General features: G+C 49.5%; 7 protein-coding genes across 7 annotated transcripts; 4 read left to right on the forward strand and 3 right to left on the reverse strand.

Annotated features, from left to right (window-relative positions):
* Window positions 1–200: 200 nt before the first annotated feature.
* Window positions 201–3,417, forward strand: HO133_010621 (uncharacterized protein; the record flags this gene model as incomplete). Its single annotated transcript, XM_037301473.1, has 9 exons — window positions 201–349; window positions 407–946; window positions 1,081–1,504; window positions 1,661–1,939; window positions 2,128–2,229; window positions 2,397–2,454; window positions 2,543–2,633; window positions 2,689–2,777; window positions 2,837–3,417. 9 exons carry the CDS (start codon window positions 201–203, stop codon window positions 3,415–3,417), a joined length of 2,313 nt encoding a protein of 770 aa, XP_037153107.1.
* A 68-nt stretch (window positions 3,418–3,485) lies between these two features.
* HO133_010622 (uncharacterized protein) lies at window positions 3,486–4,133 on the reverse strand (the record flags this gene model as incomplete). The annotated part of the gene is made up of 1 exon (XM_037301474.1): window positions 3,486–4,133. The coding sequence occupies one exon, from the start codon at window positions 4,131–4,133 to the stop codon at window positions 3,486–3,488; it is 648 nt and encodes a 215-aa protein (XP_037153108.1).
* A 468-nt stretch (window positions 4,134–4,601) lies between these two features.
* On the forward strand, window positions 4,602–6,592 carry HO133_010623 (uncharacterized protein; the record flags this gene model as incomplete). Its single annotated transcript, XM_037301475.1, has 3 exons — window positions 4,602–4,786; window positions 4,840–5,200; window positions 5,255–6,592. The coding sequence occupies 3 exons, from the start codon at window positions 4,602–4,604 to the stop codon at window positions 6,590–6,592; spliced, it is 1,884 nt and encodes a 627-aa protein (XP_037153109.1).
* Window positions 6,593–8,047: 1,455 nt separating this feature from the next.
* Window positions 8,048–9,193, forward strand: HO133_010624 (uncharacterized protein; the record flags this gene model as incomplete). Its single annotated transcript, XM_037301476.1, has 2 exons — window positions 8,048–8,311; window positions 8,366–9,193. The coding sequence occupies 2 exons, from the start codon at window positions 8,048–8,050 to the stop codon at window positions 9,191–9,193; spliced, it is 1,092 nt and encodes a 363-aa protein (XP_037153110.1).
* Window positions 9,194–9,527: 334 nt separating this feature from the next.
* HO133_010625 (uncharacterized protein) lies at window positions 9,528–12,180 on the reverse strand (the record flags this gene model as incomplete). Its single annotated transcript, XM_037301477.1, has 3 exons — window positions 9,528–10,126; window positions 10,275–12,084; window positions 12,136–12,180. 3 exons carry the CDS (start codon window positions 12,178–12,180, stop codon window positions 9,528–9,530), a joined length of 2,454 nt encoding a protein of 817 aa, XP_037153111.1.
* Window positions 12,181–12,725: 545 nt separating this feature from the next.
* On the forward strand, window positions 12,726–13,294 carry HO133_010626 (uncharacterized protein; the record flags this gene model as incomplete). The annotated part of the gene is made up of 2 exons (XM_037301478.1): window positions 12,726–13,146; window positions 13,182–13,294. The coding sequence occupies 2 exons, from the start codon at window positions 12,726–12,728 to the stop codon at window positions 13,292–13,294; spliced, it is 534 nt and encodes a 177-aa protein (XP_037153112.1).
* Window positions 13,295–14,635: 1,341 nt separating this feature from the next.
* HO133_010627 (uncharacterized protein) lies at window positions 14,636–15,902 on the reverse strand (the record flags this gene model as incomplete). The annotated part of the gene is made up of 7 exons (XM_037301479.1): window positions 14,636–14,819; window positions 14,873–15,059; window positions 15,110–15,203; window positions 15,255–15,421; window positions 15,495–15,758; window positions 15,816–15,852; window positions 15,900–15,902. 7 exons carry the CDS (start codon window positions 15,900–15,902, stop codon window positions 14,636–14,638), a joined length of 936 nt encoding a protein of 311 aa, XP_037153113.1.
* Between the last annotated feature and the right edge of the window lie 289 nt (window positions 15,903–16,191).

A 16,191-nucleotide genomic window follows, 5' to 3' on the forward strand; every position in this document is an offset into this window, starting at 1 on the left:
TTGTGCTGTGTTTTCCATCTTCTCTTCCTTTTCATCTCTACACGTAATTCTGCGAACAAGTCATTCTCCATTGTATCGCATATTTTTTCAAGCTGTCTCACCCAACTCTCCTTCGCTCTGTCAGCCACTATACTGCTGCAACAGCAGTATTACCACGGCTATCCGCATTCTCCCGTCACTTCTCTGTCTCTTTCCCAGCCATGGCTCCTATCACTAAAGAGTGTGATTATCTCGTCATTGGAGGAGGTAGTGGTGGTCTGGCCTCTGCAAGAAGGGCTAGTGGACAATGGAGTGCGAAGACTATCGCTGTAGAAAGTAATCGCCTGGGGGGTACCTGTGTCAACGTTGGGTTCGGACCATCCATAGAGCTCACAAAGAAATTCCTGGCATACTGATCTTCATCAAGGTGCGTCCCCAAGAAGGTCACCTGGAACGCTGCGGCAATTGCAGAAACCCTACATGAAGCCAAAGCATACGGCTTCTCTATCAAGGAGACCGCTCCTTTCGATTGGAAAACCTTCAAACACAAGCGTGATGCTTACGTCGAACGCCTGAATGGCATCTATGCTAAAAACCTTGGAAACGATCACGTTGAATGGCTTCACGGTCGCGCTCGTCTCCGTTCGAAGAATGAAGCCGAGGTTGTCCTCGACGATGGCAGCAAAGAAACCATTCGCGCTAAAAAAATCCTACTGGCCACAGGCGGCCACCCAAACATTCCGAAAATTCCAGGAAGCGAATTGGGCATAACTTCTGATGGTTTCTTCGACTTGGAAAAGAGGCCGGAGAAGGTGGCTCTTGTCGGAGCAGGCTACATCGCTGTTGAGATGGCCGGCATGTTCCACCACCTTGGTAGCGAGACGCATCTGTTCATTAGACACGACAAGTTCTTGCGTAACTTTGACCCAATGATCCAAGACAAGATCGTATCCGAATATGAGCGCCAGTACGTAATCTCAGCTTCCATGTTCGTCTTTTTGACCAAGTATTGAGTCTTGTGACATGTCTTGGCAGTCCTAACTCTCGCAACGTGTTCATAACCCCTCCTTCAATAGGCAATACTGACTGCGAGATTGTAAGAGGTATAATTATACACCGAAACTCCTCGCAATCTGAAGTGGAGAAGCACCCTGAGAAAGCTGGCTGGTTGAAATTGCATTACTCAGACTCTGAAAATAAATCGGGTACTCTTGACATCGACTGCCTCCTCTGGGCTATTGGCCGTAACCCCGAAGTCGAAGATCTAGGTTTAGATAAAGCAGGCGTGAAGCAGAATGAACGCGGCCAGATCATTGCGGACGACTACCAGAATACCAATATTGACGGCATATATTCCCTTGGAGATGTCTGCGGCAAGATCGAGTTGACTCCGGTTGCGATAGCGGCCGGACGCCAACTTGCCAATCGACTCTTCGGCGGCCCTGACTTCAGGAATGCAAAGCTAGATTATACAAACATTCCCTCTGTCGTTTTTGCCCACCCAGAAGTCGGCTCAATAGGCATGGTAGGTACATTCCAAGACTGATCATTCCCATTTGGTATTGAAGTTGAGTCGCGAAACACGTTTTCGGGAGCAAGAAGACTTTTCTACTTCCCAGACCTGTCTTGCAATTCTATTACCTACGTCAGATAAGCGATGCTGACTCCGAAATTTGCGTAGACAGAACCAGAAGCCCGTGAGAAGTATGATGACAAAGTCAAGGTATACAATACGAGTTTCACGGCAATGTACTATGCCATGATGGAGCCAAATGAGAAGGCGCCTTCGAGCTACAAGCTCATCTGTGTCGGTCCAGAGGAGAAGGTGGTTGGATTGCACATTCTGGGAAGTGGCTGCTCTGAGATGCTGCAGGGCTTTGGTGTAGCAGTCAAGATGGGTGCAACGAAGAAGGATTTTGATAGCTGCGTGGCTATACATCCTACAAGTGCTGAAGAGTTGGTGACATTGAAGTAGAAATGAATTCGCTGAGGCTAGAAGTACTTAGAGCTTGTGCCCTGCATAAGGATCTGCACGATCTGCACATGTGAAAAGAAGCTTGTGATGACGTGGGGTCACAATTCCGGGTACAACAACGACCATGGTTCAGATATGTTTGATATCTTCTAATCATACTGCACTTTATACAGACAACCAAAGCGCTACCAAAGGATTTTGTGCACTTTAATATGGCATCAACGCATCAACTGAAGGTTCAAGATATCTTCTCTGTAAAGGACTATGTCTGCCTTGTACGCACCCTTTCCGAGCAATTGCTTCCCTTTCAATACTTTTGTCTTAAGGCTCAGGACTTGTTGCTGGAACACGAAGTAGATGTTGAGGCCTTAAAGCTCCTCAGACCTGTCTTGTAATTTGAAGTCTGTCTTGAAGTGGAACGGCTAACTCGGTAATGATGTAGGTCACTGGAGGTGGTACAGGCATTGGTCTGATGGCAACTCAAGCCTTGGCTGCTAATGGTGAGACACTCAGCCTTTCGCTATATCTGTAGAGTCTTTCCTCAGAGTTAAGGACATGAACAACATTCCCGACAGCTAACGGAATCAGGCGCCAAGGTCTATATCACAGGCCGCCGGATGGAAGCACTCGAAAATGCCGCCAAAAACCACAGTCCAGAAGGAGGAGGACATATCATACCGTAAAGTCAACCGGCAAGCTAATAGGAGAAAGAACGCTGACCAATACACTTGTAGCATTGGACCATGTGACGTCACTTCGAAATCAGATCTCGAGAAGCTTGTCCAAAAATTGGCCTCAAAGGAAAAATATCTCAACTTGCTCAGTGTGTCGCTTCGTCTCTTCACTGCCAATAACCTTCTGTTACTGATCCCACCCGCACAGTAACGAACGCAGGCGTTTCCGGGCCCAAGGCCCCACCGGACTCCACCTCTGCGGACGAGTTACACGACAAGATTTGGCAAGCCGAGTCGGTCGATGACTGGTCCAGTGTATTAAAGACCAATGTAACGTCCGTTTATTTCAGCACCGTCGCATTCCTGCCCCTCCTACAGGCATCCATTGGAGAAAAATTTGCTCCACGCTCGCCTTCTGTCATCGTCATTTCAAGTATGAGCGGCATAATGAGGCACAGTCAAGGCCACTTCGCCTATAACGCGGCAAAAGGAGCCACGGTACACCTCAGCAAGCTCATGAGTGCAGAATTTGAGAAGGCGGAGGTAAGGGTAAACAGCATAGCTCCGGGCTACTTCCCAAGCGAGATGACCATGAAGGAGAGCGATGACAGTAACAAGACTCACATGCCGGCGGAAAAGGTCCAAGAGAAAGGGCATGTGCCCGCGGATAGGCCAGGCAGTGATGAGGAGATGGCACAAGCAGTAATTTTCTTGTGCAAGAATTGTTATGTCAATGGAGAGCTGATTGCGGTCGATGGTGGGGTACTCAACCAGGTGCCGGGGAGATAAATAAAAAGCTTTGGAGCAGTGCTAGAGGCAGCATAGAAGACCAGAGATCAGGATGCTACATATGAAGATTAATGTCTAGCATGCAGGCTGCTGACACTTTCGATACCACCATCTCCTCTTTTGACTTTCCTGTCTTTTGGCTCTAGTCCAGACGAGCTGGACGGAGAGCGTCCAGGAATTGCTTGTGACCCCGTCTCACCAGTCAATTTTTCTATGACCTTGATTTTGCCCTCTGCACGACTGAAGCGATCGTCAAATTCCGACACAGAGTTCTCGTCGTTAGCTGTTGAGAGACTCTCTGGCTCTGTAAGAGCATATAGCGTTCGAAGATGTTTCTCCAAGCGCACATTGGCAAGTAGACTGGGGACCTCTGTTCGTCCTGGTAGTGTTTCTACTTCAGGCTGAACACCTCCTCCGCTGCTCTCTTGTACTGATTGGCTCGTAAAAATTGTCTGCATGTCTGCAGTGCCGGCATTTTGCCTGTCAGATACAGGAGTATCTTGTAAGACTGGAAGTCTCCCTGTCCATATCACTGCTCTTCCATACAATTTGCCCATCGAGGCGTATTTCTTGAAGCCCTTTTCGAGCCCGAATAAGCGGCCTTCAATCAGTCCGGCGCGATTACCGTCCGAAGCCCCCAACTCGTAACCCTCTTTGTAGAAGTCATCTTCGAGAGTGAGAAGGGAATCGAAGGGATCGTCTTCCTGTGTAGCCATCATGACAAGCCTGTAGGTGCCAGCGGAAGATGATGAGTGGTGTCGCGAGTCGCAAGTGACATATTGATCGAGATTCGAGACCGAGGTCCTCTAGTGTACTCTACTCTTGGCTCTAGGTACCGCCTCGGCGGCACAGCGCACCTGAAGGCCCGGGCACTTTTCTACCATTAGCTACCTACAATTATTGAGAGTACTAGAGATGCTTCTTCATCAGCACATTTGAATCTCATTCTTCAGAAGACCGCATTCTCACCGTTGTTATACAAGTCTCAAGCCTGGCTGTTAGTCTTCGGCAAGGTGCCACCGGCTAGATAGCGAAATTTGGGAAGGAGCGCTTCCTTCTCTTGCCTGATGAGGACGCTCCCGCCATAGCCAAGGACACCTCGTCCCTATCGATTATCAGACTACAGGCACGAGGGCATAGAAGGTTGCCTCCAACTGTGTGTGCGACGACGTTGCGACCCGGTAATGCCTGGCCCACGGCTTGGTCCTGTCCAGCGACATTTGCTTCCTACCTCATTCGCGATCTGGACATGGCTCAGCTTATGTATGTGGATGTGGAATGTCTCGGCGGCAGAGAAAACTGCAGCAGACTACTATGTCCAGTCTTTGCCTGGCCAGCCAGACGGCCCGCTTCTGAAAATGCATGCTGGGTAAGAGGGCAAAGATCATCCCATCTCCTGTACTTGGATTGACATTCTCATAGTCACATCGAAGTCAATCCTGCGCACAATGGCAATCTCTTCTTTTGGCACTTTCAGAATCGCCATATAGCCAATCGGCAACGGACGGTATTATGGTTGAATGGCGGACCGGGCTGCAGTTCGATGGATGGTGCTTTAATGGAGATTGGACCCTACCGACTAAAGGATGAATCGACTCTTCGATACAATGATGGATCTTGGGATGAATTCGCCAACATCCTTTTCGTCGACAATCCTGTCGGGACAGGCTTCAGCTATGTTGATACAGATAGCTACATTCATGAGCTCAAGGATATGGCTGATCAAATGATTCTCTTCCTGAAAAAGTTCTTCGAAATGTTCCCCGAGTACGAGGATAATGATGTGAGTACCCACCGTTAAAAAGGAAAACTCTGCTCAATAGTAATTTTACGACAGCTTTACATTGCTGGAGAATCCTACGCAGGGCAACATATACCATATATAGCCCAAGCTATTCTCTCCAATAACAATTTGCCTAATCAGTCCAAAAAGTGGAATCTGTCTGGTCTCCTTATAGGGAACGGGTGGATATCGCCCGTCGAGCAATACGACTCGTACCTCACAATGGCCTACGACGCTGGCGTAATCCAGGGCGGCTCTGCCGAGGCAAATGAGCTTGAAAAGCAGCATCAAATGTGCACCGACGCTCTCAATCAGCCAGGAGGTTTAGACAAAGTTGATCTGCCACCATGCGAGTCCATCCTCCAATCAATCCTGAGACTTTCTCAAAAGGACGGACAGTGCTACAATATGTACGACGTCCGTCTTCGAGATAGCTACCCCAGCTGCGGTATGAATTGGCCCCCAGATCTCACAAATGTCACTCCGTACCTGCGGAGGGATGATGTCAAAGCGGCTCTGCATATCAACAAAGACAAGAAGTCCGGATGGACGGAATGTTCTGGAGCGGTGGGCTCAAATTTCAATACCGCCAAATCCAAGCCAACCATACAGATTCTGCCCGACATCCTGAAACAAATGCCCGTCATCCTCTTTTCCGGAGACCAAGATCTTATCTGCAATCACATCGGCACCGAAGAGCTCATCCACAACATGGAATGGAACGGCGGCAAAGGTTTTGAACTTTCTCCCGGAACATGGGCCCCTCGCAGGCATTGGACTTTCGAAGGAGAGCCAGCAGGACTTTACCAAGAAGCTCGAAACCTGACTTACATTCTGTTTTACAATTCATCCCACATGGTACCTTTCGACTATCCCAGGCGAACAAGAGACATGCTTGATCGATTCTTGGGTGTAGATATAGCGAGCATTGGCGGTAAGCCAACGGATTCCCGGATTGATGGCGAAAAGGGGGTAGAGACGAGTGTGGGCGGTCACCCTAACAGCACATCAGCCGAACAGGCAGAAGCAGAGAAGCTTGAGGAAGCCAAGTGGGCTGCATACTACAAATCGGGTGAGGTAGCACTGATTGTAGTTATCATACTTGCGAGCGTATGGGGCTTCTACGTCTGGCGGGATCGGCGCAGAAGGGCAGGCTACGACGGTCTATTTGGAGGTTCAAACACCCATCTGGTCAGGAGTAAGAGGCAAGCCAGGGACGTTGAAGCCGCAGATTTCGATGAAAGCGAGCTGGATGAGCTGCATGTTGCGAGCCCGGACCCACACCATGATGGAGCGGAGGAAAGATATAGTCTTGGCGAAGAGAGTAGTGACGAGGAAAGACGGAGGAAGGCTAATGGGCATGCGAATGGGCATGTCAGTTTTAAGGATTAGTAATGAGTTCCTGAGCGTTGTTGCATGGCGCCGGAGTCAAGGATAAAGGACCCATCTTGCATTATCACACAAATGTATATTCTACAAGCGAGTGATCACTCACACCATCTTCTCCGATCCTGGCCACGGTCAAGGCACATGACCAAGCGTGCTGGTCGCTCTTCTGTACAATTGAGGGGAGTGACGGAGGCTTACGGGGGTTACGAGTACTACTTGGATGCAAAGATATTCGAACATCCAATAATCTTGTGGATATCCTTTTCGGTCTTACGACTCGAGCGGGCCATCTGATATAATGCATACTTGTGAATGATAAGAGTGGTATGGAGTAGTTTCCAATTATTCAATGCATGCTGTGCATATGAGGGAAATAGGGTTCGCTAATCTCTGGCTCCCAGGCCTCATGAAAAATGCTTGTTGTTCATCAGATACCAAAAGGCATTATCTTGTCTTCAGCGGCACTCCGACACCACACTGGGTCTGCAGAGTGCCTAAGTGCTTGACTCTATGATTGTTATATCATCATATGAACAGATTTTTGATGGACGTCTGGCCCGTATGACCGAGCACACCTTGCCTTTTCTGTCTTCTGCTCCCATGACGATGGTGCTAGGGAACGCGAAGGACCAGAAACCCAAGATACAGAGCCGTAGTAATGAGAAGAATGATAGGGACTCCTCGCCTCAGCTGTAAGCCCCATTGAGTTACCATCATCTTCCTCGCTCCAATCCGGAAACCAGAGCAAGTCAGAAGAAGGCAATCACATGTCTATCCATCTCGACGAATGTATCCTCCATCCACGCACCTATGAGCTCCCTTCCTCACATCCAAACACGATCATGACCTCCTCTCCCCACTCCCAACCCAAGCCATGCGGTGCACAGATCAGTCGAGCTCGGACTCTTATCTTCGCCCATGCGATCTCTCAGACTGCACCCCGGCGCCCGAGAAGAAAGTGAGAGGAGTACCAACAGCCAGGAAAGGGGTTATGAGGGTAGGAGAGGTGGGGAGGAGGTGAACCCCGAAAGTTGCTTTTATGGGGGTGCGTTTCCGCTTTCTCAGTACTCCAAGGAGCAAGAGGTGTCCGGGGACTTTCTCCCAAAGCACTATGTGTAATCGTGAGAAGCCTAAAACACGAGTGTATCGACTTCTCCGTTTGTAAGCTTTGAGTGCGATTATCCGAGCGAGGAGTGAAGAGAACAAAGAGAGATTGTGGCACAAGTTTTGGCTCAGAAAAGTCGGTAGGGCTTAGCGCGGAAATGTACAGACGCAGACGCGCAGGACGCGCTGGAATTTGGACGATACTGGCAACTGCTTGAAGCGTCCTGACATTATGGCCAGGGGTAAAGTAATCCTTTCGCTACAACAAATGGGCTGAGAGCTTCAACACTTTCCCGTTTCTTCCCTTGTTGCTCTCCACTTTTTTTCTGTGTTGCCAGTTCTCAGACCTCAAAAATGTCCGGCCTCTTCGGAAGTGCAACCAACTCAAGTGCATCCGCCGCAAACAGTACCACGGGCGATATCTCGAAAGACGTTACACTGAGCAACCCACCAGAAGACAGCATCTCAGATATCTCATTCTCCCCCCAATCAGAACATCTCGCCGTTGCATCATGGGACAAGAAAGTCCGCATCTACGAAATCAACGCACAAGGAGGGAGTGAAGGGAAAGCTCTCTTCGAGCATGAAGGTCCTGTACTGAGCTGCTGCTGGTCGAAGGTATCTATCTCAATCTTGTGTATTTGTGGGCGCCCACACTGACACTTGTCGCAGGATGGTACGAAAGTAGTCGGCGGTGGTGCCGACAAAGCAGCTCGCCTCCTCGACCTTGGCGCTGGCGCTACTACTGCTCAGCAAGTCGCTGCCCACGACCAGCCAATACGCTGCGTGCGCATGATCGATGTCCCTGGACAAGCTACACCAGTGCTTGTGACGGGGTCCTGGGACAAGACAGTCAAATACTGGGATCTACGGCAACCCAACCCCGTAGCAAGTGTCGGGTGCCAAGAGAGAGTTTACAGCATCGATAGTAAAAACAACCTCCTCGTCATCGGTACAGCGGACCGGTACATCAACATCGTGAACCTCGACAAACCAACCGAATTCTACAAGACCCTACAATCTCCACTGAAGTGGCAGACCCGCGTGGTAACCTGCTTTTCGGATTCTTCTGGCTTCGCCGTCGGCAGCATAGAAGGCCGTTGCGCCATTCAATACGTCGAAGAGAAAGATTCATCTTCAAATTTCAGCTTCAAATGCCACAGACAAACACCACCCAACACCAGAGACATCAGCAACGTCTACTCCGTCAATGCTATTTCATTCCATCCCGTTCACGGGACATTCAGTACTGCAGGCTCTGACGGCACATTCCACTTCTGGGACAAAGACGCGAAGCATCGCCTGAAAGGGTATCCAGAGGTTGGAGGGACCATTTCAAGTACCGCCTTCAATCGGGGCGGGAATATTTTTGCCTATGCCGTGAGCTATGATTGGAGCAAGGGGTATTCCGTGAATACTCCACAGACGGTGAACAAGGTCATGTTGCACGCGGTACAGGGGGACGAGTGTAAGCCGAGGCCGAAGGCTGTGAAGAGATGATCCCGCGAAGGAACAGTCAAGTTTGACATTCCTCAAAATGAAAGGCAGGAACGGTTCGGTGATTTTTTTTGAGCGGCTTAGATACCACCAAGCGTTTTGCGAAGAGCAGTGGAAGCTCGTAAGGGGGTTACCAGGTCATTTGTGGAGATCTGTGGTCAGGGACTGTATCAAGGATGCAGCATCACAGGAATGATTTTAATGAACACCTTTTGACCCCAGAGCTGTGGGCGGTAAAAAGCTGGATAGGAATACAAACTCACCAAAACAGACTTTGACCATTTCACACGATTTGATGCTTTACATGTCCGTTACTAAGATATCTCGGCTTCATACCTTAGTTCTTCGTACCTTCTTTCTTGGCCAGCAAATTCAATGCACTCCCTGCTAATATGAATCCAGCTTGATCTTTGCTGATCGTATGTCTGACCTTGATTATCTGCTCTCCGTCCTTCTTTACACACTTCAAACTTACGTCTCCTTTGCCGCCGTTTCGTAACATGTCATACAGACCGATTGTAGACACCACGTCTCCTGCCCGGACTGTTTCATAGTCGTCCTCGTGGTCAAAGACCAGAGGTACGATTCCTTGCTTCTTCAAATTCGTCTCATGTATCCTAGCGAAGCCTTTGGCGAGTATGACACGCGCGCCCAGATATCTGGGCTGCAACGCAGCATGCTCTCTCGCACTACCTTCGCCGTAGTTACTCTCAGCAACCACCATCCACTCTTTCCCTTGGTTCTTCCACTTCTCAGCTAGTTGCGGAATGCCGCTTTTGGGCGGCTCACCAGACTCTGCAAGATTATAATGGTCGTAAGCGATGTTTGTCTCGCCAGTCTCTGCATTCACGGCGCCAATCAGCGTATTCGCACTTATATTAGGTAGATGGCCTTTGTATTTAAGCCATGGGCCTGCAGCGGAGATTGTATCCGTCGCTTGATGATTTCGGAGTCAGCTTTACTCTTTTGGGGGGGGTTTAGAAATCGCGAGACATGTCTCACGAGCAGACAACTCTGGAGACATATTTGACGACTCGTAAGACAGCGTGAATGGGGAAGAATTGCCTCGGAAATTATAACGTACTGCATTGACCTTTGACTTTATATAGGACACGGAGACCTTCAAGTTCTCCAGCAGGAAATGGAGCAAACGGTTCAAGAACGGCCAGACGATCGGAAGTTGGAGATATGATGACGGGATGGTCAGGAGAAGGAACACCAGGATTTGGGGCGAACTCTGGCTTGCCTTGGGCAAAGCCTGCAGACGGGAGGTCGAGTCCTGAAGGAGGAGAGAATTGGAATGGGTTGCCAGAGGGCGTGGGAATGGTGTCGGTCAGTGGGTTGAAGATTGTGCTGCCTGCATACGACATAGCGGTGACGATCTCGGGTGAGGCAAGAAAATTCATAGTTGATGGGTTGCCATCGTTTCGCCCCTTGAAGTTACGGTTATAGGATGAGAAAATGGCATTCGTTTCACCTTTCGAGACGCCATCGGTACGTTTCCACTGGCCGATGCATGGTCCGCAAGCATTGGCTAGGACAGTGCCACCAGCGGAGGAGAAGGTCTCCAACGTCGAGTCGCGGGCAAGTGTTGCTCGGATTTGCTCACTGCCTGGTGTGATGAAAAAGTCGGCCTTGGGCTCCAAACCGACAGCTGATGCTTGCTTGACAATATTTTCGGCCCTGGTCATATCCTGGTACGAGCTGTTTGTGCAACTTCCGATCAATCCTGCGCCAAAAGATTCCGGCCATTTGTTGATCTTGACCGCATCCTTGAATTGTGAAAGAGGCGTGGAGAGATCTGGCGTGAATGGTCCGTTGATATGCGGTTCAAGACTAGAGAGGTCGATAGTAACAACTTCGTCGTACAGGGCCTCAGGGTCAGCGCGGAGCAACTGGTTTCCCTCTCCACTCAGTAGAGCGTAGCTGCCGACTTCGCGCAATAAATCAAATCTATGCGTCGATCGCAGGTAAGGCATCATGCTCTGCGTGAACGGAAATAACGACGTCGTGGCACCCACTTCGGCTCCCATATTGGATATTGTAGCCATGCCAGTACAGCTGAGAGTGTACACACCCGGGCCAAAGTATTCAATGATAAAACCCGTGCCCCCCCGTACAGTCAGGAGACCTGCCAGCTTCATGATAACGTCTTTTGGGGCAGCCCAACCGCTCAACTGCCCTTGCAGTTTTACACCCAGAATTCGGGGAGCTTTCAATTCCCACGGCGCATCCACCATGGCATCTACTGCATCTGCGCCACCAACACCAATAGCGATGGCACCCAAGCCGCCGGCATTTGGAGTGTGACTGTCGGTTCCGAGCATCATGAGGCCCGGCGCAGCATAATTCTCCAGGACAGTCTGATGTATAATACCCGCGCCAGGCGGCCAGAACTCGATCCCATACTTTTTGGCCGCTGACTCTAGGAAATCAAAGACCTCCTTGTTACCGGTAATCGAAGCAGGAAGATCAACGTCTGCGCCTCTTTCCCCGACTATCATATGGTCACAATGGATACTCGTAGGCACTGCAGTAGATGGGAGGCCGCAAGACATGAATTGCAGCAGCGCCATCTGTGCAGATGCATCTTGCATGGCCACCCTGTCCGGCTTGAGTTTGAGAGTGGCATTTCCCCGGACAACCTTGCCACTTTGGGTGTTTGATAGCAGAGATTCTTCGACGCTATATAAATGCGAGTATAGAATTTTCTCCGCGAGAGTGAGCTGCGTCTCTCTCCCAAGTACATTGTAAACTTCCTTCAGCTTTCTGAGAAGGCCTTTGTAGGGAGGGATTCTCGAGGCGACATTCGAAGCTGCCAGAGTCTTTGCTGTTGTCTCTGTGGCCAAGAATCGAAGGTGAAGGCGGCCATTTGGGCGCAGACATTTGATATTCTGACAGGGTCAATGAAAGTGACTGTCTGATAACGCGAATGTCAAACCAACCTTCAGTGAAGCAACTGCTCTAGATTGCGCACATAACGAGTGCATGATCGCTACATACTACTTTTGATGATTACGGGGACGATTGAGCCAACATCGGTTAAATCTTTTCGTATTTAACTCTAGACACTGACAATGACAGAAGCCCAGGCTTTCTGACCTTCCCCCACCGCGCAAAAGAATGTCAACCTTTGCAGAACTGATCGAATTCTCGGTACTGGTTTCTCGATATACAATCCTACGTGTTTACGGGTATTCGCACTACTGAAATTCAAGCCTTGAAGAATAGGGATCTTTCACATGATTAGACAATGCATGAATTAATTAGTCCGAACTACCCACAGCGAAATATAGGTGATGAGCAAAGACTGCTCCTAGTCCTGCTGTTTGACTATCCCAAGATCTCTGTCATCAAGCCAGCACTGCTTGTCTATAAAATGTGCATCTGCTCAGAAGAAAGCGAAGAGTTCGAAGTATGACTTGGCGTTGCCGCTGGAGATGCGTAATGTTCCGCCAAAGCGATGCCTCGAGTAGGCTCTACATATGACAAGCGACATCGACCCACTATGGAGTTTTAGGTGATTCACAGGGCCATGGCGATACCAGCGACTGCCAGAAGTCCAGCAGCGACAGAGCCAACATTCTTTGTTGCGGCCCCAGTAAAGCTTGGTCCGGATCCAGTCTTTGACGGAGAGACGGGTGTGATTGGAGAGCCGGAGGCTGCACCCGATCCTGAGCCTGAGCCTGAGCCTGAGCCTGAGCCTGAGCCTGAGCCTGAGCCTGAGCCTGAGCCTGAGCCTGAGCCTGAGCCTGAGCCTGATCCTGAGCTCGAGCCCGAGCCTGCGGTGCCGGTTGCGAAGGGGCCCGATGCGCCGGTTCCAGTTGCAAGTCCAGTAGCGCCAGCTACGCCACTAGTGCTGTCGACGAGAGTCAGTCGAAGAGCTATTATGGTCAACGGATTTTGGTGTCTTACACAACAGCTGTGGTTTTTGTGCATGAACATTCTTTATCAAAGTATGTGGACGTGGACGTGTATACGACTGGGTAAGGCGCTGAGCTGTTGGAGCTGGCTGATGGAGATGCTGTGCCTGACGCAGATGTCGAGCTTGAAGATGAGTTAGAGCACGCTAAGAGAGTCGCTGAGTTAGCTAATGATCGATGAACCACGTGAATAAAGGGCTTCACAACATACAGCCATAACCCGCCTCCTCGCACGCAATTTTGTATGAAGACAAAGCAGCGGCTTGGTCTCCAGAAGGGCAAAGATCCGACTGGATACGCGACTTGAACTCAGCCGCTTCTTTACAGCAAAGAGTTTTCTGGTCGGCTGCGTAATGTCCAGGTGATGCGGTCTGGAATGAGCTGCGTTGGGTGTTAGCTTATACGGCGACCTCGACGTTGGAGGAGCTTTCATACGAAAAGACTTTCATGAAGCAGGCAGGCTGTACAACTGCTTGGGCAACTGCAACTTGAGCAGAGGCGGCGAAAAGAGCGCAGACGAAAGCGGTTTTGGCGAACATGGCGAAGAATGTTTGTTGTTGCTTTGGTCTGGTGGGTCGATTACAAGAGCGAGAATTAAATTAAGTGAGTGTGTGTTGGGCAAGAGGATTGCGACAGAATGAGCTGAGTGCTAAAGAGCGACTGGAGGTCAAATGTGAAAATGAAGAAGGGTTACTTGGTGATGATAATGAAAAGAGGTGAAAGAGAAGGAAGAAAGGAAGAAAGGAAGAAGAGCGAGGCACGTGAAACCTGAAGGGGGAAAACTCAGGGGTTTTGGCTTGCGACTGCCTAATAATAACAAGCGTCTAACTAGGCCTTAGCCACATTTTGGCGTGTCCAGTCAGATTCGCGTCTGAGCCTCGGACCATCCTTTGGCCGATTCCGCGTACCTGCATATTTGAACGGCCTTTCCGTCAGCCTTGTCTACGGGTAGAATGTGTCGTGCCTCTGACATTTTCATCTAGGTATAGTGAATATAGTTAGGAATGGGTGAACAAAACAAGTTTTCAAACAAAGCCGAGCATACGGGTTAAAAATGTTCTTGAAGGCTTTGTATTTATTAGTGTTCCTATGAATATCAATAATATTGCCAGAGTTGAAAGGCATTCCGCTGCCGTAAAATATAATGTTGGTGGCTTGAAACATCATTAACGGGTTGGACCTGGCTGAAGGTCGGCCCAAATTGCAACGGTGCTGCCACAACTGCAAACGAGTCTATTTGCTGAGACATAAAGTATCTCTCTTCAAGGAAGCCGGAAAGTTCATTCCCTTCCAGCATCGCGGCAAGATAGCCATAACATTCTCAACGATGAATGGGCATCGTTGCGAGACACTTCGTCAGAGAACAAAGCGGTCTTTAGGTGCAGCTTCTTGGATCTCTATTGATTCGAGCTTGGCGCTGGATTCGGACGATTCGATTCGGTTGCAGACTCGGCGCTGCCTCCCCACGAGAGGACGGAATTATCTGGGATTCTAGGTGCAAGACACTGGTTCATCGCCCTGCTCATCCACCTGTAGCTTCCCTATAGAAAGAAATGCTCCGATTCGCTCCAGCTGTAGCAAACCCTTCATTCTTCCCCGTCTTCGGTAACCACTTGACGCTCCAAAGGGTCTTCTCCGTCTCCCTATGTGTCGCGACACATGTTCGCTGTTCGATAGACCAGACCTTGACTTTGCCGTCAAATGCGCTGCAACACATCATTAGAAAGCCTCGGAGAAGCCCACAGTGTCACAAGCATACCCGCTCAACAAATACTCTCCGCTATCGCTCCAGTCCAACGATAGTATCCATGCTCCGTGACCGGTAAGAGTTGCTACCTGGTCGCCAGAAGAGACATCATACAAGGCAATCACCCTGGAGTCACCAGCAGCTGCGAGTAGCGTACCTCTTGGGGAAAATGCAACCGCTCGTACAGGCTTGACGAGGCCTAGCAAGAACTTAGCAGATGTCAATGCACTCCAAAAGTGGGCGACTTGCCGGGCAGTGAGTGGAATAACCTTCCGGTATCATTGTTGAAGATGTAAATTCCACCATTCTCATGCCCAGAAGCAGTAAATCTTCCATTCACGGACTACCAATATATTAGCCACCATTTCTCGCACCCTTTTAAATAGCGACAGACTAAGTCTATGCTCATCCCGAAACTTCCTTTCGTCTCGAATTCGCGAATCTTGACCCCATCTGCAAGATTGTCCCATACGTTGATTCTCCCATCAAAAGACGTAGCAGCAAGGTATTGTCCATCCTCAGAGAGGGCTATCGACCAGATTTCTCCCGCTTTGTTGTCATCTGCACAGATGTCAGGATTCGAGTCTCTTCATATCGAAAACCTTTGGAGAAGGTGGAAAAGGGAAAGTCGCACCCACAATCTTGGTCCTTTCACTCCACCGCCCATCATCTCGTACTGCCCAGATTTTGACTTCGCCCTCAAAGCCCACGCTTGCGGCTACCTGCCCATTTGTGCTTATGGCGGTATGGTGGCAGCCTAATTTGTGAGCATTATCGAGAGTCTGAAAGAGGGGAAAATCCGGTTGGTTGGTGGAGTGGACTCGGATGGACGAAGAGCCGGAAGAGGAGAGGATCTGAGATGCCGTAGTGCTTAGGGAAAAGATGTCTGTGGGATGGGCTAAAGCTTGATGAGTAAGGACATTGTAAAGAAAACGTCGATTAGTTGTAGACTTACCATGATCGATGGTGTGCGTGGTAAGGTATTGCTTTGACTGGCTAAAGTCAAATACGTTCCCTGAATCTGAGGTAATGAGCGTACCATATTTCACGAATTACAGAAGTTGTTGCACAATTGATGGTAATTGGACCTCGCAAGATTGAATAGAAGGGAATATCATTAGCGAAGAACGTTGTGAAGGTTAAAGAAGTGAGCTTCGGGAGTCTGGAGGTTTCCTCTACTGGCAGGGTTTACATCTTTCGAGCAAGCCATGAATGGGAGAATCATGCCCCAACCTTGCAACGGTCTGATGATTCACTCAAAGGTTTGCAGCTAGGAACGAATGATAATCTATGCTCATTGTACGCTGATGCACGGAACCTGAAGCTTTTGC

The sequence above is a fragment of the Letharia lupina genome (genome assembly GCF_014066315.1).
Source record: "Letharia lupina isolate WasteWater1 chromosome Unknown contig_9, whole genome shotgun sequence".
In the NCBI taxonomy this organism is placed as follows: Eukaryota; Fungi; Ascomycota; class Lecanoromycetes; order Lecanorales; family Parmeliaceae; genus Letharia; species Letharia lupina.